This window comes from Orbicella faveolata, unplaced genomic scaffold (assembly GCF_042242905.1).
Source record: "Orbicella faveolata isolate gen_17 unplaced genomic scaffold, um_ofav_v1 contig_34, whole genome shotgun sequence".
Lineage (NCBI taxonomy): Eukaryota > Metazoa > Cnidaria > Anthozoa > Scleractinia > Merulinidae > Orbicella > Orbicella faveolata.
The window spans coordinates 31878772-31903489 of record NW_028301563.1 but is presented as its reverse complement, the minus strand read 5'-3'; the positions used below and the strand labels follow the sequence as shown (position 1 = coordinate 31903489).

At 39.2% G+C, this 24718-nt stretch overlaps 1 protein-coding gene across 1 annotated transcript; it reads left to right on the top strand.

Annotated features, from left to right (window-relative positions):
* Positions 1-2497: 2497 nt before the first annotated feature.
* On the top strand, positions 2498-23439 carry LOC149105781 (uncharacterized). The gene is made up of 13 exons (XM_089271264.1): positions 2498-2608; positions 3194-4014; positions 6312-6682; positions 7135-7876; positions 9565-9661; positions 10251-10500; positions 11543-12346; positions 13837-15070; positions 15578-15682; positions 18433-18689; positions 19020-19287; positions 20290-20536; positions 21289-23439. The coding sequence occupies exons 2-12, from the start codon at positions 3249-3251 to the stop codon at positions 20310-20312; spliced, it is 4917 nt and encodes a 1638-aa protein (XP_089127390.1). The 5' UTR covers positions 2498-2608; positions 3194-3248; the 3' UTR covers positions 20313-20536; positions 21289-23439.
* Positions 23440-24718: the final 1279 nt, after the last annotated feature.

Below are 24718 nucleotides of genomic sequence, written 5' to 3'. Positions count from 1 at the left end.
AAGAGAGAATATAGACAGGTCTAGTTTTCTGTCAGTCTCTTATTGAGGACCTGACTGAATTTGAGTTGAATTTGAGCTGAATCATATTTGGAAAATTTCCTAAACGCTAATATTAGGTTGCTTGTTATTTCAGTCTGTTTATTACTAATCGGTTAAAACCGTGCATAGAAATGTCAATACTGGAATAAACCTGCTGAAGTTGTTGATCTTCGGTAGGTCTGGACAAAAGTCATCATTATCGAGTTGAGGCATACAGTGGCACCCCGCTATAACGAACCCCGCTATAACGAAGACCCCGTTATAACGAACAACATTTGAAAGCCCGGCAGAATTACAGTAAAATATGTGGAAACGAACCCCGCTAAAACGAAATCCCCGCCATAACAAATAGATTTTGACAGTCCCAACGCACAATTTACCCCGCGATAACGAATGTTTTGTCCGATCTTGATGATTTGCCACAGGTGTTACTGTTACTAAATTGAAAGTGTTCTTGAAATTTATGTCCTGATTGTCAGCGCGTTACACTTACAGTTTACAGTATCAAATGAAAAAAAGTAATGATTTCTACGTGTAGTATTGAATTTTTGGTAATTTTAAATTACCTCGCTGTAACGAACATTTCTTTCGGTACCGTGGCACTTCGTTATAGCGGGGATTAAATAGGATTAAAATCACAATAATATTACAGTGTTGAATATTTGTATAAAGAACGGATCATTAGAAAAGTGATGGTGTCGGGGTTAGGGAGTAGGAAAAAAACCCAAAAAATTAGAGCAAGGGAAAATGGCAGGAAAAAATTCTTGCAAAGAGAAACCCAAAGAAAATAAATTCATGCGGAAGAAGGGTCGCATTTTGGTATCAAACCAGTCTAATTATAACTCAGCCAAGTTGTTTAAAATATTAACAAATTTTCCAGTGTTCTGTCACTGGATTCCATTTATATAAAGCCTTTGTGTTTGTTTTGAGTCTCATACTTTTGTCAACTCTTCTATCTCAACTAATCACAACTCATACATTTTGATTATTTCTCAAATTTAAATAAGTCAGTCTTCTTTTTGGACTGACATTTTGGAGCGGAGGGCACAACCGACCCGAGGGGCTGTCCGACAGCCGGAAATACGTCTGCGTTCGCAGGCTACGAATCCGCTCAAGTTACCGCAAAAATCCACAATCCATGCGCTTTTAAGGCCAACTCCGTCGATCCGAAAACCTATTCACCCCTCTCATTAAACCTTTGTACTAAATTTGGGGGGCAAACTACAAAGAGCTTAACAACTTTCCCGGCTTGAGCTGTCTTCTTAGACTTCTCCACATCAGGTGGCTAGATAAAATTCTAGACACGGAGGTCCTGTATACGTAACGGACCAGCATCCTGTGCACACAACCTCTTACAGAAAGCACAGGCGAAATGGGCTGGCCATGTTGTCTGAATGCCAGACAGCCGGCTGCTCGAACGGCTGCTGTATGGAGAACTGTGTCAGAGCTAGCGTTCAGTTGCAAAGAATCCCTCAAAGGCCTTGGCGCAGGCATCAACGTCAACGCTTTGGAGTGCCTTCTCTGGACCGTCCCACCAAGCGAAAATCATCGCATAGAGGCCCAGAGCAAATGCGCCACGCGCAGGCGAATATGGTAGAAAGCAGATTAAAAAAAATTCGTGCAAAGGGTTGCAGTTGGAAAAAAAAAATCTTGCACAGTCAAAAGGCCAAAAAAAAAAAAAAAAAAAAAAAAAAATCATGCGAGGTTTTCTGACAGTCTGTCCGTAAAAGGGTATATTCCATACAAAAAAACCTATTACTTTTCCCCTTCAGTGAATTTTTTTTTCTCGTGGTCAGCCGTGAGTCGTGATTTGAATAGGCCTTGGCGGATTGTGCTAGCGTAATTTTTGGCATAATTGGAGCAAAAAAGCAGACATTTTTAAACGAGCACTGCCACGGCATAATTAGCAAATTTTAGCACTTTTGGGAGCATAAATTCATAAAATTTAGTAAATATGGTGTATTTTCTACAGAAATAAATTAAATTTAGGTAGTATGTTCTTGCAATGTGTGTCGTTGAAGGCATTTTAAAAACGGTTCAGAGATGCGAGCATTTGGACAGCTAATGGCCGAGCCGAGACAAACTGCCATAAAACACAAATAAATTTACGACAACAGTTTATTTGCAAAACATCATAATTTGGTGTCGTTATTGCTCATTTGCGTGCCTCTATGTGCATAATCTACGTCCTTTTGTGAGCATAATTTCGGAAATCAGGAGCATAATTTGGGAATTCTGGCATAATTTTGGCATAATTTTGGCATAATTTGGCAAATTTTCGATCATCGCTAGTAGCATAATATGCCACTTTTAGGAGCACAATCGGCCAAGGCCTAGATTTGAACCACTTTGGTCCACTTCGTTCACTTCCTCCACTTCCTCCTCATCCTCTCCCTTCCTTCTCCCTTTCCCGCTCCACACCCTTTCTCACCTGGTTATGATTGGCTCATTTGAGAAGCCAAGGATCTTGAGGTATTTAGGGAGTTGTTTGGGGCTGTCTCGAAAGAGAAAGTACTTCTACACAGTTACATCGAAAGGACTCGGTTCTTTTCTGTTGTTGCAGTCCAAGGTAAGAAGTTTAATGTACAGATGCTCAATTAACGATAATTGTTTTCAGCCAGCTTTTAGTTTAAGCTTGTTTACGCCTGGTGCGTGTAAATGAGCAATTTAAGCTGAATTTTTGGAGTGAGATCAAGTTCGGCTTGAATTCCTTGAAACAGAAACTTTGAAGTGAAGTTTGTCACCTTTGTTATGGCATAAAAACAGTGAAACAGCGAGGGGTACTTATAAAGCACAAGTGGAAGTTAAGTTAACTAAAAGGTAGCTTGTTAAAGTTGAAGCCGTAAAGATTTTGAACGGAGTTGGACGAACGCAGAGCGATCGCGCCATGGAACTGAGGACAAGCTAAGGCGTTTGTATTGAAAATGTCCTCAAAATTTAATCATTCTATTCAATAACAGCTTCTTGCAGGCTGTGTTAATATTACTACCGACATTCTTGCTAATTTTATATTGTTTAGCCAAAATATGACAGCTAATAAACTCAAATTGCTTATAGCCTAATTGTTATGTGATTTCTATCAGATTCCTCCCGTATGTAAAATTACTGGAAGCTTCGTGAATTGATTGTAATTTTTGTTTTCATGTGTTTTCAGATACGTATCAGAAGTAAGAAAGCATCCAAACCATTGTAAGTATCACTGTATACAAATGGAGAAGATGTCAGCAAACATTAACAAGCTGAAAAATCGTAAATGGCTGAGATTAGACGAGAAGCAGTTGAGAGAACTTCCTCACAGTATTTGTGAGTTGAGTAACCTGACCTGGCTTAGTGTGAGGAACAACCAGTTGTCTGTTCTACCTTCCAACATTAAACATCTCAAGAATCTCCGGATACTGAACTTGATTGATAACCAGTTGACTACATTGCCTGATGAGATTGGTGAACTGAAGGAGCTGGTAGAGCTGTATGTGAGTAACAACGAGCTGAAAGTTTTATCATCTGCACACATAAAACATCTCAGTAAACTCCGGACACTGGACTTGAGTGATAACCAGTTGACTACATTGCCTGATGAGATTGGTGAGCTGAAGGAGCTGGTAGAGCTGTATGTGAGTAACAACGAGCTGAAAGTTTTATCATCTGCACACATAAAACATCTCAGTAAACTCCGGGGTCTGTACTTGAGTGATAACCAGTTGACTACATTGCCTGATGAGATTGGTGAACTGAAGGAGCTGTTATGGCTGTTTGTGAGTGACAACAAGCTTACAGGTTTATCATCACACATAAAACATCTCAGTAAACTCCGGGGTCTGTACTTGAGTGATAACCAGTTGACTGAATTGCCTAATGAGATTGGTGAACTGAAGGAGCTGGCAGGGCTGTTTGTGGCTGGTAATCCTCTAACATTGGAAGAAATGAGAAAGGTTGTGAAGCTACAGAATAAGATGATGTTTTCCAAAGATGTTACAGGTAAAGATGTGAAATGCTCATTATTTGTATTTTATTTTATGTCTTGTGAATGAAATGAATATTGGAACATGTAGTTTAACTTAGAAATTACAAAATTACAAATGTGCTGCTGACCTTTTAGTGGATCTTTTAGAAGAAGTATATTTAATACATCTGTGAAGGTTATTTAGATTGTTATTGTGGAAAGTTTAACTTTAACTGCATGATATAGGCATCCTCATTACTCTTCCTTAGTAGTAAGACAGTTTTGAAATAATTGTCAAGGAGTAGGATACATATTTCGAAGTTTTGTTTGACACTGACTCTATTTAAACGTTAAAAGAACGTTTGTAGCTACTTATACAAAGATATTTCGACCGTGTAGTGAATGAAATAAATACTGGAACATGTAGTTTAACTTACGAATTACAAATGTACTGTTGGCCATTTAGTGTATCTTTTAGCCTGAGAAGAATTATATTAAATAAATGTAGCTTACATGTATTTAAGATTGTTATTGTTGAAAGTTTAATTTTGACTGCATGATTTATATAGGCATCCTCATTTCTGTTCGTGAGTTTTAAAACATTTGTTAAAATTTTGTCAAGGAGTATAAAATTTTTTTGATGTTGTGGAAATTAAATTTGGTAATTGTACTTCCCAAACACTTCTTTCTTCATGCTTGGTTATCAGTATTTGATTCAATAGTTTTGAGTGAAATTGAAGGCCAACCCTAACCAAAGGAGCATCTTATATTAATAATTTCACTATGAACTGTACAGAACGTAAACAAAAAATCAAATTGGCAGAGAATGGAAATACTTTTACTGTATTCAATAAGTTTCTCCATGTTTTTAAACTTTGAGCTTTCAACATGGAAATGCAGCTCATTTATGAGTGTAACTTTTACACAATTAATGTTTATATGGAATGTACAGAATGGTTAACAAATATCTTGTTTACAAGGTGCGAAATTCCCTTCCTCTTCAGTAACACAAAAGTATGAATTTTTTATCTATTCATGTTATACAGTTTACATTTATCATACATGTATGTGGCCTGGGTCGCAGGCAGTCTAAACCGCCGGTATGGTCCGTCTGCGCAACAGCTCCCAAAAGCTTGGTCTGATATTTCTGCAGTTTGTGTATCCATTTTTGATTGGCTAGTTTCTTACGCACTTTCTGATTGGATAATTCTTGCGAAAGCGATCACGCAACTATCACGTAATGCTAACAATAATTATGTGCGGGTTTCCCACGAACATTTGTACATTTGTACATTATTAACAATAAATCTACTTCGAGTTGGAAATAAGATGTGTGCAATAACGGAAGAAGATTGGCAAAAAGCGTTCAAATCTGTGAGAGAGCACTTAGAAATCGATAATCTTCTACCTGAACAGGAAAACTTGCTTCACAAATTTCTTGGAGGTCAAAATATTTTTGTAAATTTGCCGACGGGCTACGGTAAATCTTTGATTTTCCAGTGCCTTCCGATCGCTGCCTATGCTCTGTTCGAAAAGCCTCGTGGTTCCAGTGTTCTCGTTGTAATATCGCCATTGCGATCACTCATGGAAGACCAAATTATCTGGCGAAGCTGGACAAAGATAAATATTACAACCGTGATAAGAAGCAGCATAACGTGCAACAGTTAATCAAACAGCTGGGCCCTGCGTAATGATACAAAATGCAGGTAACCAACATGTTCATGGAATATTTCAAACTTTGTCCCTCCTGAGCTAACATTTAGAGAGCCTGAAACATATCCTGCAGTACAACGGAGCCAAAAAAAAAACTAGCACGTGGCAAAAAACAGAGGTGTCAAACTCTTACAAATTACACGCGGATAACAGCCGAAACCACACAGACCTACGACCTCTAACAGCTCTACTCTGGAAATGTCCTCCTGAAAACACAGGATTATTGCTTAGTGAAATATTCAAAGATCCCCTATCATATCATACGAAAGGGGCAAAACTTTCAAAGCGGCTATGTATTAATACACGTGGATAGAAGTTGTGTAGGCCTGTCACTCTATTGTTAGCATTGCGTGATACATTTTGCAAGAATATGACTAATTACAAGGCGCGTAAGAAACTAGCCAATCAGAAATAGATACACAGATCTGTGTATCCATGCAGGATATCAGAACAAGCTTTTGGGAGGCGTTTCGCAGACGGACTGTATCGGGGATTTTATGACACGTCCGGCTGCAACGCAGGCTAACATGTATGAAGCTTTATATAAGAATTACAAACTACACTTTAATTATAATTCTTATTAATTGACAAGAATATTTTTCTTGAAATTTTATATTAGATCATGTATTAGAACAAAGAGCAGAAGGACGAAGAGCACAACTGGCTTATGAAAAGGCTCTAAGAGATGGCTTTGTGAATGTTTATCGTGGCCGCATATTACTAATTGGTCAGGATCGTGCTGGTAAAACCAGTCTAAAGAAGAGTCTCTTAGGCCTGCCATTTGACCCTAAAGAACAGAGTACTGAGGGAATTGAAGTACAGGCTTCAACATGTGAAATTGAAGTTGAACAAGTTAAGAACTGGCATTCCACCTATGAGAAGAAACCAGGATTGATAGAGTGTTCTAAAGATATATCAAGGATAGTGGCTGAGAAACTGTGTGAAGGAAAAGACTTAAGGGCTGACAGACATGATCCCAGAAGGCATAAGGTTTGAATAAAGTTAAATGTTTAGAGGTACAATGTATATTTAATGCAGACATCTCAAATGTAGCAGAAACAGGTTAACTATCACCTGAGAATTTAACAACAAATTAAAGCACTTCCTGTTTTGTTTTAGTTTGCAACATGCAACATGCAACATGCAACAAACAACCTCAGCTGATGTATTTGCTGTCCTGGTTAGCTTCCATTTTACTTCCTTTGGACTAATGTCAGATCACATCTCTCAGTTAGATAGTTAGTGCTTTACCTGTCTTAGAGTGAGTTAACTATAAATAAATATTTGTAATGATGGAGCATGTAAATCAGAGGAAATTTCCATCTGAATGCATGGTGTGTGGAAGATGTGGAACTGTCAGTCAGGGTCTTTTTCTGAGTACCTGTGACTTACTTTCAATTATTATGTCATTATAATCATTTTTGTTTGATAATCTATTCTAGGTTGAGGGGATTGTAGACTCTGAAATTTCCTCACCATCAAGAAAAGTAAAAGCAGCGTCAAAGCAGCCCCGTAATGGTGAACATGTCCCTGAATTTGGAAGTGAAATTAAGCTGAATGAACCTGAGGTAATGATCAACACCACTTCACCTGCGGATGATGTCACAAAGTATGTTCATCAGTTCCTGGAGTATGCTAGAGGTGAACATGTTGAAAGTGATATCACTAAAGAAGAAGCTGTTACCAGTTTGGATGTGTGGGATTTTGCTGGACAGCAGCTGTACTATGCCTCTCATCCACTTTTCTTGTCATCACGTGCACTGTATATTTTAGTGCACAATCTCAACAAGCCATTACATGCGCAAGCTCAGCCGTGTGTTAGACAAGGTACTCGTGACATTCCTCTGAAAAACCCAAACAGTGAAACAAATCTGGAGAATTTGCTATCCTGGCTTGCTACAATTCACAGTATTACACAAGTGAAAGGAGAACCAGATACTGATGCTGAAAGTAGGCTGCCCTATCTGCGACCTCCGGTACTCATTGTAGGCACACATGCTGACAAACAATCTTCTGAAGACATTGCAGAGATGAAATATGAAATACAGAAGAGGATTTCTGGTAAGGAATATGGGAAACATGTGGTCCCACCGTTGTTCAGCGTTGATAACACAAGCTCACTGATCTGGAATAGGATAAAGAGAGTTTTCAGGCAGGGTCGAAAGAAACAAGAACATCAAACAGGTATTAAAGTAGTAATGTCTTGCTGTGTAAAACTGCTTAATTATTTAATATATAGATATAGCCAAGCCTAAGAGCAGAACTCCTGATTACAGTAAGTAAACCTGAAGACCAGTACCTGGGCAGCGGTCAACTTAAAAAAAATGAGACCTCGATGACAGGTCATTTTTGCAGGGTGCAGGTTGCAGGTTGAAATGTAATTATAACTGGGAAACCGCTGGCACTTAAAAGAAACGTACAGGTGGTAGACTTACCGTGACAGTTACATGACGCTGTTTACAATTGCTCAGAAAGGTGGCTTCTACCTAAGTGCCAAACCCGCCGAAGCGATGGGAGGAGAGTATATTCCTATGATTTTAAGCCTGCAATGAATTATCACCGGAAATATCACCTGAAATATCTGCTGAATTTGGTTTCTTCCCTGTGAGTACCAAAATGAAAGCACACTGAGCTTGTGCTAGTATATTCTGATGGTTAAAATCTTATATTATTTCATTTCTTTATTTATTTGCTTCATTTGTGATGGCAATCTTCTGTAGTTAAGGGAAGTGTAGCTTACAGTTCTTGTTGACGCTATGCCTAGAGATTTCGAACTCGCGCTCTGTTAAAGAGACTTGAGAAGTCCGTTGAGTATTGAAGGATCGAGCGATGTTCGACTAGAAAAATAAATAAAAATACATGTGAAGAAGAGCCGAGCGATAAGAAAAATACAGGACAGAATATAGAGACTTACAAATGTTTCTTGACTGTAGCGATGACGGTGAAGCTAGGTAGAGTATAGATTCCGCAACAATAATAACTTGAAGCTATAGAAAACGTTGAAAAGATTGGTGCGCTAGGAAACCGTAGCATTTAAATAGTCCTAATTTGCATACATAAATGGCAAGGCAAAATAAAAATTCGCATGTGGAGTCCTATAGGAAGACCCGAGCCAATTCTGGAATCGATAGAAACGTCTGTGGAGTGGCCATTCAGATGGCTTCGAAGAGATTTCACTGGTCTCAGCGTGTCGATCGATAAGTACTTATAGCGGATTGATCGTGTTCTCACTATGTGAAAGAGGCGAGCTACTTTATGTAAGAACCCCTGACGAGTGTACAGGTTATTCATTATTTTTAGCGCTAGCGGTTTTCCAGTTATAATTAAATTTCAACCTGCATTCTGCACCCTGCACCCTGCAAAAAAAGACCTGCTTGACCTCAATGAGCTCTAAATCTGAGTTCATGATATGGTCATGTGATACTGGTCAGTGGATACCTTGCTTTGACAGGTATCAATTGACCATAACATGGATCTCAAATATGTAAGGCTGCATGCATATGCCTCGGTTGACCTAATAGCTGGAGTATGACCGTTATGTTACACGACGTTGTTGTTGTGCGTACGCGCCCGTGATGGCTGTCATGACCTTGAGAAAAGCAATTCATGGGTTCTTATCAGTATGGTGCTCTGCTTTGGGTCACCAGAGCTCTGCTAAGGGTGGAAATACATTTCCACAGAGATCAGAGCAGACTGTCTTTCTGGCTCTCTACTGTTGCTTGCTCTCAGAGCAAGCAACAGTATTTATGAGGCATGCTCTCATGACACCAGATTTGAACCTATTTACAAGATACCTACATCCACGCTGTAAGGATATCTCAGTTATGTGTAACCACAGGATCAGTGTCAAAATGTATGTTATTTATTTTCAGAGCAAGAGGGGAAGATAGATGACATTCAAGAACTGCGGAACAAAATCATGGAGGTGTTGAGACAGGGGCCATATATGGGGAAGGAGATACCAGTCAGGTAAATAATAAATACATATAGTCTTGTTTTTGAGTATTTTTAAATCAGCAAGGTATTGTTGCACTGACATTGGAGGAGAAGAAATAGGCCAATTTCAATCTATAATTAAAATTTTAACTTAGCTCTGAGGCTTTGGGGAATAAAGCAAAAGAAAATTAATTCATCCCTTATCAGCGATGCAATTTCTATTAGGTGGACAAAAATAATTGTCACAGCTGACTTTAAATTTGCTGGATGCCCAGCCGTAATGAAACCTCTGTTTGTGACAACATTTTGATGGCTTTCGTAAACTAGCAAATTGAATTTTAAGAACTGTTTTGTGCACAGGTAGGGATGCACATGTGTGTTGTTTGAATACAAATGTATGCATGATCTTGACAAATCTGCTTTTATAGTTCTTGCACTCTCATTGTTGGCAATTTGAAATGAAAGCCATGAGAACATTAATATTATATGGCAAGGATTTGAAGTAGTTATCAAAGGTTAATCAAAACTTGTTCATTTGTGGATACTATGACAATCTTCAAGGTAAATAGTAGAAATAATGGTTTGTCATGTAATGTGATTAATTTTCTCTGATTTCTTTTAGATGGTTTCTGTTTGAAAAGGTGATTGAAGCCTTGATTGCCAAAGAGATTTTTCACATAAATCTGGTGCAACTCCAAAGCTGCGCCAAAAAGCACTGCTTTATAGAAGATGAAGATGACTTTGCTGACATGATCAGTTTTTACCATGGCCTTGGTATGATTATCAAGCATCGTGGTACAGTTGTTCTGAAGGCTCAGTGGCTGATTGAGCTATTGAAGCAGCTGATAACTATTCCACACTTTGATAAAATGGTACGAAAAAAACTTTCAATATTAGAAATTTCAGTGTGTAACATTTGCCTGATCTTTTCCTCAATTAGTTGTTGTCACTTTTTTAATATTTGTATAGCTGGAAAACATTAAGTTACAGTATGTACACTGCGGTATATACACAAACATGTATTTGTTCATCTTTCTATTAATTTGGCCCCTTTAGAAAATGATATCATTCTACATGATGCAGTGCCTATTAGATACTTGTAAATTAATTGACTAACCACCAAGTTAGGAAAACCAAATATCAAATATAAATATTTTCAAATTGTATAGGGGTGAACAGGTTCAAATTTTTGGGCTACCTAGTGATGGTTTGATGCAAAAGTGTTCAAATTTTTTTGTCATCTTGTCAACACCAGGACACCTTATTTCAGAGGAAGAGATACAAAGCTGTATTTCCCAACTGTGCTTGTTAATTTTCTGTGTCTTGATTTGAATTTTGCTTAGCGTGGAATCGCGCATTTGTTTGAGCTTGTTTGAGCTTGTTTGAGCTTGTTTGAGCTTAAATTACGGATTTTTTTGAGCTGGAGTCCTGCTTTGTTGGCCATAACAATGCATTACAAAAGGAATATTGGTTATGAATAACAAAGGCTAATGCTTTTGCAAAAACTCGTTTTAACATGTTAGGGGGTGCGTTAAGAATGCATATGCCATGTTGGCTTAAATGCAACATGTTTGAGTGGAGGTGATTTAAATATTTTGTCACATTACTTTGTATTGTTATAGCTACGTTGGGACCACTCAGTAAACTTATCATAATTATGCTAGGAATGTTAGTACTACATGAAGAAACATCTCTCAGTATATGTTTAAAATGAACGTATGTTCCAGAATCTCGGTTTTAGTAAGTAACTGTTACATGTAGTTTTGACATAAAAGCATTCCCTATTTGAGAGACTGCTAAGTGTACTTACAGTTTTTGCCATTGTCACTAAAGTCTTTAGCCTCGTGTGTGGCTAAAGTAGCCAGGTAGCATTATGCATGTACTTATAATTGTCATTATGATGATTTTTCTTAGGATCCTGTACATGCCAAGTACTGGGATGAACTGAAGAAAAACGGCATCCTCTGCATGGAACACGTCGATCGTGTCTTTTCCAAGTTTATTCAACAAGGTGTTATCAAAGATGACATCTTGAACATGATGGAGCAGTTTGGTTTGATTGCCAAGTTCTCACCCTCCCCAAGTGATGTAAAATACTTTGTACCAGCTCAACTTGAACCATCACCTGATGACTTTTGTCAAATAGAGCCATCCCACACTGATCCTTGTCCTTTGTATCTCCACTTTGTGCATGGCTTTGTCCCTCATGGTCTGTTCTCACAGCTGGTGTCGCAAACCCTTCGTTGGTGTTGTAAGAAGACTTGGCCCATGGAGCACCCCATGCTGTACCAAAATGGAGCTTGTTTCTTTATTGGGAAGCAAGTCCATAATTTCATTCTCATTTGCAAGAAGAGTTTCATTAAGATCATCTTAAGGCAAAGAACACAAAGTCATCAGGTGTCAGCAGACAAGTCGGAAGAACTACCTACACTAGTTCGGGAGTTTGTGGAGAGAACTTTGCAAACCTTGTCACAGGAGCTGCCATACCTGAGTGGACTGCAGTATGAGTTGTGTGTAGCCTGCCCATACTGTCATCAAGGGAGAGATGGGGCTGGTCAAGAGTGTTCAAACCATGGAAGAGTGTCATGTGTCGATGAGGAGTGCTTCCACCTGCTTAAAATGAAAGAGGATCAACCACTGATCTGTACTAGGAAGCCCTGGGGTGAAGAACACCCTGTCCGTGGCCTGGAGAAATGGTTGTTGAAGAAAACTAGCCAGGTATGTGATTTATGTAATCTATATATTTAATGAAAATCTACTTAATAAGGAAAGATCTGTGTTTCACCTACGTTTTGGGGGGTGGGGGTGGGGGTGGGGGGCTGTTGGTGTTGGACTTCCTTTAAAGCACCATACAGGCGAGCTGTATCTGAAAGGAGGTAGTGATTTCAGAAGTTGAAGAATAAAATGGCTTAAATCATCACAGGATCCTGTGAGATCTTGAGGGATTTGTTAGGATGATAACTAGGATTGGTGTTTTAGTTAAGATGCTGGAGAATGAAAAGAGATCCTGTGAAAACTCATTTAGGATCCTACACAAGATACTGTAGAAATTCTACCAGTGTAGTCCAAAGGGTTTGGGTAACCTTTCCTTTGTCTACTGTAGTATGTCAAAAGGACACCAGCAACTCCTTAGGTACCATGTTGTATGGAGGGAATCCGAAAGTGTCAGCTTTTCTGAGAAAAATGTTTAGTGGCTGAGGGATTGGACCTCCTTGAGTTCTGCTCCTTTGTCAAGTAATTCTTTCTACTCCATCCTCCCCCCCTAGGATTTATTTTGCCTGCAGGTCTTTACTGCAATGCTATAGATGTGAAAGGGAGGTGCAGTGGCCTCATGGTTAATGTGCTTGTCTCTGGATTGAGCAGTCCGGGTTCAAACCCTGGCCAGGGACATTGTGTTGTGTACTTGGGTAAGACTTTACTCTCACAGTGCCTCTCTCTACCCAGGTGTATAAATGGGTATCAGTGAACTTAATGCTGGGGGTAACCCTGCGATGGACTAGCATCCCATCCAGGGGGGAGTAGAAATACTCCTAGTCGCTTCATGCTACAGAAACCGGGATAAGCTCCAGCCTGATGGGTCACTTGGCTCATATACAGACTTAATCACCTACCTTACCTATATGTGAAAAGTGAACTAATCAACAGGACACGAGCACAGGACAAAGTAAAAATCTGAGTCAGATTTTTTTCTTTTTTCTTTCTTTCACACTGGTGTCATGTTGATTAGTTCACTTTTCACATTTCATTGCAGAGGTTAAATTATACCTCTGGAGAAATGATTTGATTAAGGTCAGTTACTTATAGAAATCGCAAAAGATTAAAATTGACTGTTTCATGTTGAAGATAATCATTAAGACGCTACAGAAAGTTATTTGCTAATTGGTTGTAAACCTTTTGTGTCTTTTATTGTAAAAAGTCCTCATCAGGCTAAAAGTCCCATACTGGTAGAGTTCATCTAATTTCCTGTAGCATTAAGCAGTAGGTGTATTTTTACCTCCCCTTGGAGGATGCTAGTCCAGTGCAGGGTTACCCACAGCCTAAAATTTGCTATACTCAGTATAGTACACATTCATACACTGGGGTGGAGAGAGACACTGTGAGAGCAAAGTGTGTCTCCCATGAACACAACACAGTGACCCTGCCAAATCTCAAACCTGGACTGCTTGATCTGGAGGCCAGCTTTAATTGTAGGTGTGGTTCTCTTGTAGGATTTGAGTCCTTCTACCAAAGTTGCCACTTCACAAGATGCACCAGCAAAAGAGAATCAAGGGAAATCTGTTACAGCATTGAGTGTCACTCTGTTGGCCAGTGAGTGGGATTCATCTAAAGGAGGCTTGTCAACCATAAACAGAGAGCTTGCCACAGAATTGGCTCAGCATGAGCAAGTAAAAGTCACCCTCTTAGTCCCACAATTTTCCTGTTCTGAAGAAGGGAAGAGGACTGCTGAAAGCCACAAAGTGTCCATTAGAGAAGCAGAGAGATGTGCAGGCTACGATGACCCTCTTGACTGGCTGAGTGCCCCACCAGAAGACCTTACCATTGACATTATAGTGGGCCATGGAGGGAAGCTTGGTAAACAAGCCCAATTCATCAGAAAATCACACAAATGTAAGTGGGTCCAAGTACTGCATACTGCTCCTGAAGAACTTGGAATGCATAAAGACTATCCAAATGCCATTTCCAAAGGTGAAGAGAAGAGCAGAATTGAAATAGAATTGTGTGAATTGGCAGATGTTGTGGCAGCAGTTGGACCCAAGTTGACGGAGGCATACTCCTCTTATCTGCGCTTTTGTGAGAAACACCAAGACATCATTCAGCTGACACCTGGCACATTCAGTGAGTTTTCAGACATCACACAAGCAGCAAGTGAGCGTAATAAGTTTAAGGTGTTGACCTTTGGCCGTGGTGATCCTGAAGACTTTAGTCTTAAAGGATATGACATTGCGGCTAAAGCAATAGCTGAACTGGAAGACAGCTCATATCATCTGGTGTTTGTCGGTGCACCAGATGGGAAACAGGAGGAAGTTGCTGAAAACTTGCTGCAAAGTGGAATCTCTAGAAATCAGTTGTTTGTCCGAAGATTTATACAAAGTAAGGAAAGATTGAAAAAGTTGTTTTGTGAAGTTGACCTTGTCATCATGCCGTCTAGGACAGAGGGATTCGGATTAACTGCACTGGAAGCCTTGTCTGCTGGTCTTTCCATTCTTGTGAGTGGAAACTCGGGATTTGGAGATACACTGTGCACTCTACCACTAGGCAAGCCATTTGTGGTGGATTCTGCTGACCCTAAAGACTGGGCCAAGGCAATTAGAGCTGTACGTCTGAAAGACAGAGCAGAGCGACTGCAAGAGATTCAAAGACTACGGGCATCCTATGAAGAGAAGTTCATTTGGAAGAAACAGTGTGAAGCCCTTGTTGAGAAGATGTGGAGTTTGGTTCATGGTAAGGCTTTGACTTACTATTTTTTACATTGTCATGATCAATAATTATGTTACCCAAGTGAAACTCACCTGATTTGTTTTCTGGTGTTATTTTCTCCTGTTTGTTCATCTGTTTCACAGCACATCCAGAAAATCATGCAGTAAACCATCTCTAGTCCTTTTACTATTGAACAAATTTTACTCTAAGCGAATCCAGATATGTTCCAAAGGTTAGGGGTGAGGGTGGAGGGGATTTTAGCAAAGATATGATGTCTTTTCTCACTACATAAGGGGGTCCTTCTGAAAAGCTGGAGGAGTGATTCTAAGTGTGTTCTTTTTTACTTTCCCTTAATAAGTTTCTTAGCTCTTTATCAAGTGTTTTGATGAAAGAAATTGTACTTCTCAAAAGTTGGGGTGGGGCTGTGGGGGGTGAAGTGAAGTTGCCTTGTCTTGCTATAAAAGGGGAGCATGCAGAGATGCTAGTGGGTGTGGAGACAGGCTGATGAATTTAATTATTTCTTTTTCATAGCTTCAGAAGAACCTGTAAGTCATGAAGCATATTCCACAAGTCAGTGTAGTGATTCAGCAGAGTCGGTAGTTGGACAGATGACAAGTGAATCTCCACTACCCCCAGGTAAGCATGTAGCAACAATACTAGGATGTAGCAATATTTTCTGCAGTAACATTGTCAACATTGAAGGGAACAGGGGGAGGTATTACTTCCAGAAATGAGCTATATGGATGTGTGGGAGCCTGAAAGACATGGATTTTTGGGCTGTTTTGGTTTGAAAGTTAGTCAGATTTTTCTGTATTGCTCTACAGTAAATGTTTTATTGGTAATTGACCTAAGGTTGGAATTAGGTATACAGTCGAACCTGTATATAAAGGCCACCCTGAGGACTTGAGGAACTGGCCACTTAAAACAGGATCATTAAAAATACTCACTGAGCATGGTCTAATGAAATGGTACTGTATTTCAGCACATTGCAGACATCTGGAAAATGTTAACGATACTAAACGGCCTATTACCAGCTTACAGTAGCTTTGTACATGTTTTTTCTTATTAGTGATGATGGATTGCATTTTAAACACAATAAAATACCACATAAAATGACATTTGGTTTAGTTTCCATTCAAGGGTGGTCGCTTAATACAGGTAAAAATAAATAAGAAAGGCAAACATAGGACTGTCACAGGGTGGCCACAGCTGCTTAAAGTGCCACTGAAACGAAATTTTTGTATGTGAGATTTTTGCTTAGTAATAAAGTTTCAACCTTACTTGGAAACACTGCAAACTTTTTTTTCGCATACGGTAAGCGAAAACTGCTTTTTCAGCCGTTCGAAGATGGCTGGTTAGGCTCAAAATTGGCAGCCATTTTGGCGCGGCCAAAACGGCCTAGTGACGTCACTGGTTGTATTACTCTCATGCTACGCTGAAAATTTAGAGTGACGATGGGAGAAGAGATTACTGTTCGAAGCCCCCCAAAAAACATCTTAAGGACATCTCAGAGCTGTAAAGCAGATAATAATAGTAGCCTTAGACATAAAGAGGTCGAGAGACGATCCTGGGGCTTTCCAGTCTATTTAATTGGATATTTGCAGGATATTTTATGTAAGCAAGCAAACGAGTGGGAGAGTCTTAGATCGCAAAATGATCGGGACTCTTGGTGAAATGGCCAGCACTCAATTAAACAATATCTACACTCATAAAGTAAAAAAGACATGAAAACAAGAGAAAGCGGCTCTTGAAAATATTATCCGGACTGCTGCTGCACGAATCGCAGCAACAACGCTTCGAGTTTTCGAGTCGCTTCACTTCGAGGAAACCGGACACATTGTGAGTTTCACAGCAGACGAGATTGTGCCACAGTGACCTTTAGTCCAGTTGTATCTGCTACATCCTACAAGTTATCACAACAGCAACAATTTAAGAAACCCTCTTCTTTTATATCAGGGAACGAATTTAAACTATAAAGGTAAACTAAGCTGTCATGACCCCACAGGTATGTTTTCAGGAAACGAGAGAAAGCGTGACAATGTCGGCGGCGAAAGGTCATATATGCAAATTAGTTAAAATTCTGTTTAACGAACCTTCGAAAGGAGTGTAAACTAGTGACGTTTTAGCGAATTGTTTTGAACTTGGATACTATTAAATGAAGATCATAGACATAAGTATGTGCTAAAGAACTCAAAGTAATCCATCGGCCGTGAAATATTGCAATTGGGAGATACGCGTAAAAGAGAAGCGAAATTCCCGCTTTGTTTACACTGATACGTATGCGGCGATAAAGCAAACCTTGCTGCTGATCACAATTTTCAAAGATACATTTTGTCTACCACAAGAACTCTCACTTATTAGTATCATAAAAAGATGCCCTCTGTGTGCAAAGAAGTGCTCGACTCAAAGCTTGTGGACCGTTAATAACTTCGTGATTGTGTGGATGGCTGATGCACCTACGGCTTTTAATGCAGTAAGGTTGCCGAGGATATATTCGAACCTTAATAGACCTTAGATAAACGTGAGAATCCAAATTTCAGAACCAGGCTGAAAACAGACGACGAAATACTCGTCTTCGAAATCTCCAATCGAGTACTCAAGATGTTCGGAAAGTATACTGACCTGTTCTAATCTGTAGCATTTATTTTGGTGAATCTACACTCTCTGGCGCCCTCCAACGTTTATGATGTGTATTTCCTGTCAAGACTGGACAGAAATTACAAGGTAGAAAACTAGTAGGTATCGACAATATGAAGAATAAACTTGAATAAATCAAGTAAAAACAAGAGAGAATTTACAGCGCTACTTGCGTGAATACAACCAGTGACGTCACAAGGTCCTTAAACTCGGTACCAGAGCCCGGACACAGTTTTGCTCCAAAAAGTCGATTTCAACAGCTAAAAAAAGCACTTTCCGTTAGGATTTGACAGAAATAAAGTTCACCATTACTTTAAGCACGTTTGAAACTACAGATTGGGATAATAAAAGAGAGTATGAAAATTTCGTTTCAGTGGCACTTTAATAGAGGTGGCCGCCTAATTCAGGTAACAAATACAGCATTTGTTTGAGTGAAAAATCGGGACTTCGAAAACTAGCCACTTAATACAGGGCCATTATATACAGGTTTGACTGTAGTTTTTTCATATAGAAATACTAAAAGCATAGTTCAGTGACTGTATTATAAATCTCTTTCCATGGGACTGTGTATGCGAGTTTACACACTGCCATTTTCCAACTCAGTTAATAGAAACTAAGAGTTTTAAAAATGAGGTATTTTTGTCTCAAATAGGATTTGAAGAAACAGATATCACTTTCCCTTTCCACCAAAAGATTCCAGTGAGTAACCCCTGTGCAGTGACCTGAGTTTCCACGTTTTTTCTTTTTAGATCTGCCTGGGCAAATGTTCATGAATCTTCAGCAAACTCAATGCAGTGTAAGCAACTTCAACAGTAATACTGACCCATTAGCAGAGTTGAAGAAAATTGCATCAGACAAAGGCTTTGTGATTTCTGACAATGAAGGGTCGGGGAACTGCATGTTTCATGCGCTGTCTGAACAACTGAACCTTGTGAAAAGAATCGAGATCTCGCATGGAGAATTAAGACAATTCATAGTGCAGTACCTCAGAAAGAACCCAAAACTGGTAAGTTTAGTATTTTATTCTGTTTTTTCGGTTAAAATGTCTCAACAATGATTTGTGGCTTGGGAAAATATGTTCCAAGTAATCAGACTCCAGCATTTGTGTCAGCATTTCAATTGGACTTGCAGTCCGATAAGATGGCAGAAAACTGGGCATCGCCATGTACAGGGATTAGTTGTCTTAAAATAATTTGTTTTGAGGAAAGATCTCAAAATTTGGTTCTCCATTATACATGTCACTTTAGGGAGGGACATTTCTGCCATCACACGTATACCCCCGTATGTGTGTACTGACCTAGTTTAAAGTTAGCCTTTTTATTCTCCCTTCTTACAGCCTGATGGAACAGATCTGTTTAACTTCATCAATGGATATCAGTCATGGGCTGATTATCTTACAAACATGGAGCAAGATGGCACATGGGGCGATCACGTGATTTTGTACGCGACTGCAAACTGCTATAAAACCTACATTGATGTGATTAGCAGTCAGTCAAATCACCGTGACCTTACTATCAGGCCTCATGGTCACGTGATCAGCACCAACCCACTTGTGCTGGGCCATGTTCATGAAGTCCACTATGTCAGCCTGCAACCCAAACAAGGTGAGACTTTGGCAACACACTGTGTTATAAGACAGTTTATTAATAATGTACATCATTTCAACTCGTACAAGGTAACACTTACTACATCATGCTGTGTACATTAAGTCTGTTTGTCAGGTGTATCATTTTGTATATTTCTCCTGGGTATGTTAACTGTTCCTCTTTTTCAGAGATTTATAATTTTGGTGTGATTGTAAACAAAATAATTTGTATGTCTCCTACGAATGTAAATTACCTGTTTTATTCAAGGGAATTATCATTAAGTTATATTTAACAAATAAAGCCAAAGTTGTGTAAAACACTAATTTATGATTTTGATTGAACACACTTGAAAATGTAAAACATGGTTTTCTGATTTCTACATGGCTTTTCAGCTGATCAGATCTTGCTACTAAGATTAAGAGAAACTATTGATATAATACTGTTTATATTATAACAGGGACTATGACAAAATTGTGAGTAGACTGGAATAAGTTTGGAAGACCTTTTATCCTCCACTGTGTTCCATAATATGAATCATAGGGCTTTTCTTTACCAAAAAAAGAAGGCTAAGCCGTGTATTACACTGTGATAAAACATGACAAACACAAGGGAAATGTAGAAAATACGAGCTGCAGGTGAGTGTTTTCTACGTTTCGTAAGTGTTCTCAAAATTAATGTCCGGAGTGTTTTATCACAGTGTAATATACGGCTTAGGCTTCTAAGTTCATTTGCTTTATGATACAGAGGTGATGTGGCAAAAAAAAAAAACAAAAAAAAAAACACGCTTTTTCTATGTTTAATACTCTGATAAAACATGGTTTTTTGACCAATCATAGCACACACAGGGGCTATCTGTATTGTAATATTTTCTATGATTCTCACCAAACTGCTCAAGGGAGGTTACCTGCACTCTCATCATCGTAGAATGATTTAATGCCTGCCGTCAAGTGGACCTGAACAACAATTCAATAGCTGCTACTAGTATCCGGTTATTCAGTTTTGCTTTTATTCTCTTTGCAGGTTTGCAGAGCAAGTCTTGTTAGAGTCAAATTTTGACAATGAAGCAACTTGTGACTTCAGTTTAGAAGGCATCAAAGAATAGCAAGACAGTAGAACTACAAAGATTGGTAGTAAATAGATTTCATAGTAATAAGCCAAAGGAAAGATTGTTCAATGAATTGCTGGTGAACATGAGTGTTCTGTTTAGTGGCAACATCACAAGGTAACACAAGAACTTCATACTTGCAAGCATTGGTGCTAACAAAATGTAAGTTGTTTTATGATTATTTTTATTTTATGACATGCAAGACCTTAACAAACATTGAACAAAAAATATCCGGGTTTCTATCAAGTATAATTATATACATGTATCCTATTACAAATGCTATTCTCTGATTGGCTATGCTACTCACTATCTATTCAGTTGTAGATAGTGAGTAGCGTAGCAGTGTGCACTTGTTAACAAAATGGCGGCTGCTTCTTTGCATTTTCGAGGTGTTTGTGAAAAGGATTTAGAGAAATGTTTGGACAAGTAGTAGATTTATGCTAAAACATTTACACTGTTTGCTCTTGATTAATGCGTGATAGTTCACTTGGACTGTGCCTTTGTCAACTGTTATCAACAAATCTTGAGCCCGTAATCTAAGTATTTAATAGAAACACAAGTGAAATATTAGGAGAGTACTTTTTTCAGCTCTTTCAATCTTTCACGAGTTTTCTATAGCTCAATAGAAACATGGATAAATTTTTTCTCTTTCCTGTTGAAAACACAGCAATAAAAAGAAAGGATAGTCACTCGTTTATTTTTGTTAATCTAAATGTAAATTCTCTTTTCTTGTGCCACTGTTCTTGTGTGAGGCCTGGGGAGGAGTGAGACTCCCATATAAAAAAGGCAGGCATGCTCATCAGAAATTTTGAAAAGAATCCCTAAGAGGTGCAGGCCTACACACATACTGTTTTGTGCCAGGCCTGGCTTCAAATCTTCTTCTGTATTTTCACAACCTTTTTCATTTTTTCCAGTGTTAAAGGATTTCCAGTTACAAGCAGCATTTCCAGCTCCTTCAGTTCACCAATATCGTCAGGCAATGTAGTCAACTGGTTATCACTCAACAACAGTACCCAGAGTTTATTGAGATGATTTATGTCTGGTGATAAAACTGTCAGCATGATTTTACTCACATCCAATACTATGGCCTCATTCAATTTGCCAGTCTCCACTGGTTATTACTTAAGTCCAGTCTCCAGTAATCCATTCTCACATTCAGCCTTTCCAGCTCCTTCTGTTCACCAATCTCGTCAGGCAATTTAGTCAACTGGTTATTACTCAAGTCCAGTCTCCAGTCTCCAGTCTCCATTCTCAAATCCAGCCATTCCAGCTCCTTCAGTTCACCAATCTTATCAAGCAGTGTAGTCAACTGGTTACAACTCAAGTCCGGTATTCAGGACTATTTGAGATTTACTGAGATGTTTTATGTGTGATGATAAAACTGTCAGCTTCTTTTTACTCACATCATCTAACACTACTTACCAGCTCCTTCAGTTCACCAACATCATCAGGCAACATAGTCAACTGGTTACTACTCAAGTACAGTCCCCTCAGTTCTTTGAAGGTAGAACAGACAACTGGTTGTTACTCACACTAAGCACGGTCAGGTTACTCAACTCAGCAATGGCTTGAGGAAGTTCTCTCAACTGGTTCACCTCTGATATCAGCCTTTTCAGATTTTTCAGCTTGTTAATACTTGTTGGTAATTCTTCCAGATGATTATCTGACAAGTCAAGTTCCTCCAATTCAGTCAGGTCAGACACAGCTTCAGGAACTTTTGACAACCCTCGGCTACTAAGATCTAAAACGCCGTCTCCGATAACAATTGTAACTTCAGTTCACTAATCTCATCAGGCAATGTAGTCAACTGGTTAGCACCCCAAAACAGTACCCGGAGTTTATTGAGATGTTTTATGTGTGATGATAAAACTGTCAGCTCATTGTTACTCACGTTCAGCCATACCAGCTCCTTCCATTCAGTTCACCAATCTCATCAGGCAATGTAGTCAACTGGTTAGCACCCCACAACAGTACCCAGAGTTTATTGAGATGTTTTATGTGTGATGATAAAACTGTCAGCTCATTGTTACTCACGTTCAGCCGTACCAGCTCCTTCCATTCAGTTCACCAATCTCATCAGGCAATGTAGTCAACTGGTTATCACCCCACAACAGTACCCGAAGTTTATTGAGATGTTTTATGTGTGATGATAAAACTGTCAGCTCATTGTTACTCACATTCAGCCATACCAGCTCCTTCAGTTCACCAATCTCATCAGGCAATGAAGTCAACTGGTTATTACTCAAGTCTAGTCTCCAGTCTCCATTCTCACATCCAGCCATTCCAGCTCCTTCAGTTCACCAATCTCATCAGGCAATGACGTCAGCTGGTTACTACTCAAGCATAGTCCCCTCAGTTCCTTGAAGGTAGAACAGACAACTGGTTGTTACTCACACTAAGCACGGTCAGGTTACTCAACTCAGCAATGGCTTGAGGAAGTTCTCTCAAGTGGTTCTCGTCTAATCTCAGCGTTTTCAGATTTTTCAGCTTGTTAATACTTGTTGGTAATTCTTCCAGATAATTATCTGACAAGTCAATTTCCTCCAATTCAGTCAGGTCAGTAACAGCTTCAGGAACAGTTACTATTGACAACCCTCTGCTACCAAGATCTTGATTTGTTCTGATACACATGTAGAAATGCACAAACTTAATTCCAGGGCAAGAAATTCTACTAGATTATTAGGTCAACAGCCAGTGCTGGTTTGTTTTGCTATCGAGTCAGAAATACAGCTTTCATTGGGCGCTCTCTTACCTGACTCGTCCCCATTCGTCTTCAAACAACTTCCTACAGTGCGCGGCACGGTGCGAGATGGAACCGCAAGGTGAGATGGGTACTCCTTGCTCCCCCTCGCACTTTTTCCCTTGTGCCGTGCCACGTGTTGTATGAAGAAGACTGGAGACGAGTCAGCTCTCTTACAGGGTTCTGTTCCTGGTGCAGCATTTACATGAAAATCTTTTGAGTTTTTGTCATCTTTTATCTGATGATTCTGGATTTACTCTCCTCATTGTGACAAAATTAATCAAAGATCAAATGGCAACCTTAATTCACAGCAGGATTTCGTCCTTCTAAGAAATTTGGGATATTAAGTAAGACAATAATATGGTTGGAAGAATGAAAATATTTTCTTATTATTTTGCTTAATGTGATATATTTCCCGTGTAGTTCTGTTGCATTACTCACACAGCAAAATTATGTTTTTATTTCAGCAAATAAATGTTGGAAGTCGTTGCAGTGGCCTGGGTAAATTCAAGAGCTCCAGCTAGCCTCCAGTCCCTCTCAGAAGTCTCTTCTTCAGGAAAGAAACAGCCGCTGAGCAGGCTCACCTTTGAGTCACACGCGTGAGCGGCGAAGTGCGAGTCAGCGAGCAAGGAGTCTGGTGCAGAAAGGAAGTCAGCCTGCCTTGATCTCCGATCTCTGTTGTTCCCAGGGTCTCTCTGTCGTCCTCCCAAGAGTGAGAGAGGGGGACTTTGGGAACGTGGTTAACTTTGCTGCTTGCACGTGTGTTCCTCAAACGTGAGCCTGCTGACAGGCTAGGAAAGACAATTCCTTGTTTCAGTCAAATTTCTTTTTGAGAGATCAGTTTTTTCGTACCCTCATGACTTTCGTGACAAATTTTCCTTTGAATCGTAAATAATAGCAATGAATACTCAATATCAGATTTAGAATAGCAAATAATAAACGGATACTCATTCTGAGATTTGGATTAGAAGATTGTACATAAAGATATTTACTTTAACAAATAAACTTGCTCAAAATGCAGCCGTATCTACGAGGGTCTCAAATGGGGTAACTGTTAGCCGTAAAACAGCCCAAAATTTAACCGAAAACCGTCAAAAAACTGCAATTTTTGCTGTAAACCGTCCGAAAAAGAGGCAGTTCAATGTTAACCGTCAAATGGTTTCAAGGTCTGTGGAATCTCACTATTTTATTGGCTCATCACGGACCTCTGACTCTCAAAGAATCTTTAAACTTGTAAACTAGTTTCCATGTTCTTAAATAAGCTGACACTATGTTTTTTTCGTTTTTTAAGACCAAGCGCATTGAAGCTTTCAACCAGCATTTGATCGATAGCCACAGAAAAGAAATTGATCTCGGCTCATTCATTATGTATTTTTATTAGTGTTGTATTATTTAAGAAATAGGAAATATGTACCGTGTTTCTGTCGAGTTTTGCTATCAATCTACTAGCGTTCTATCACGAATGCCGTTGTCTGATTAGCTACTCTACTCACTATCTATTCTGTTGTAGACAGAGAGTAGCGTAGCAGTATCAGTTGTTAACAAAATGGCGACCGCTTCTTTGCGTTATCTAAGTATCTGGAGAGCTGATTTAGATGAAGTTT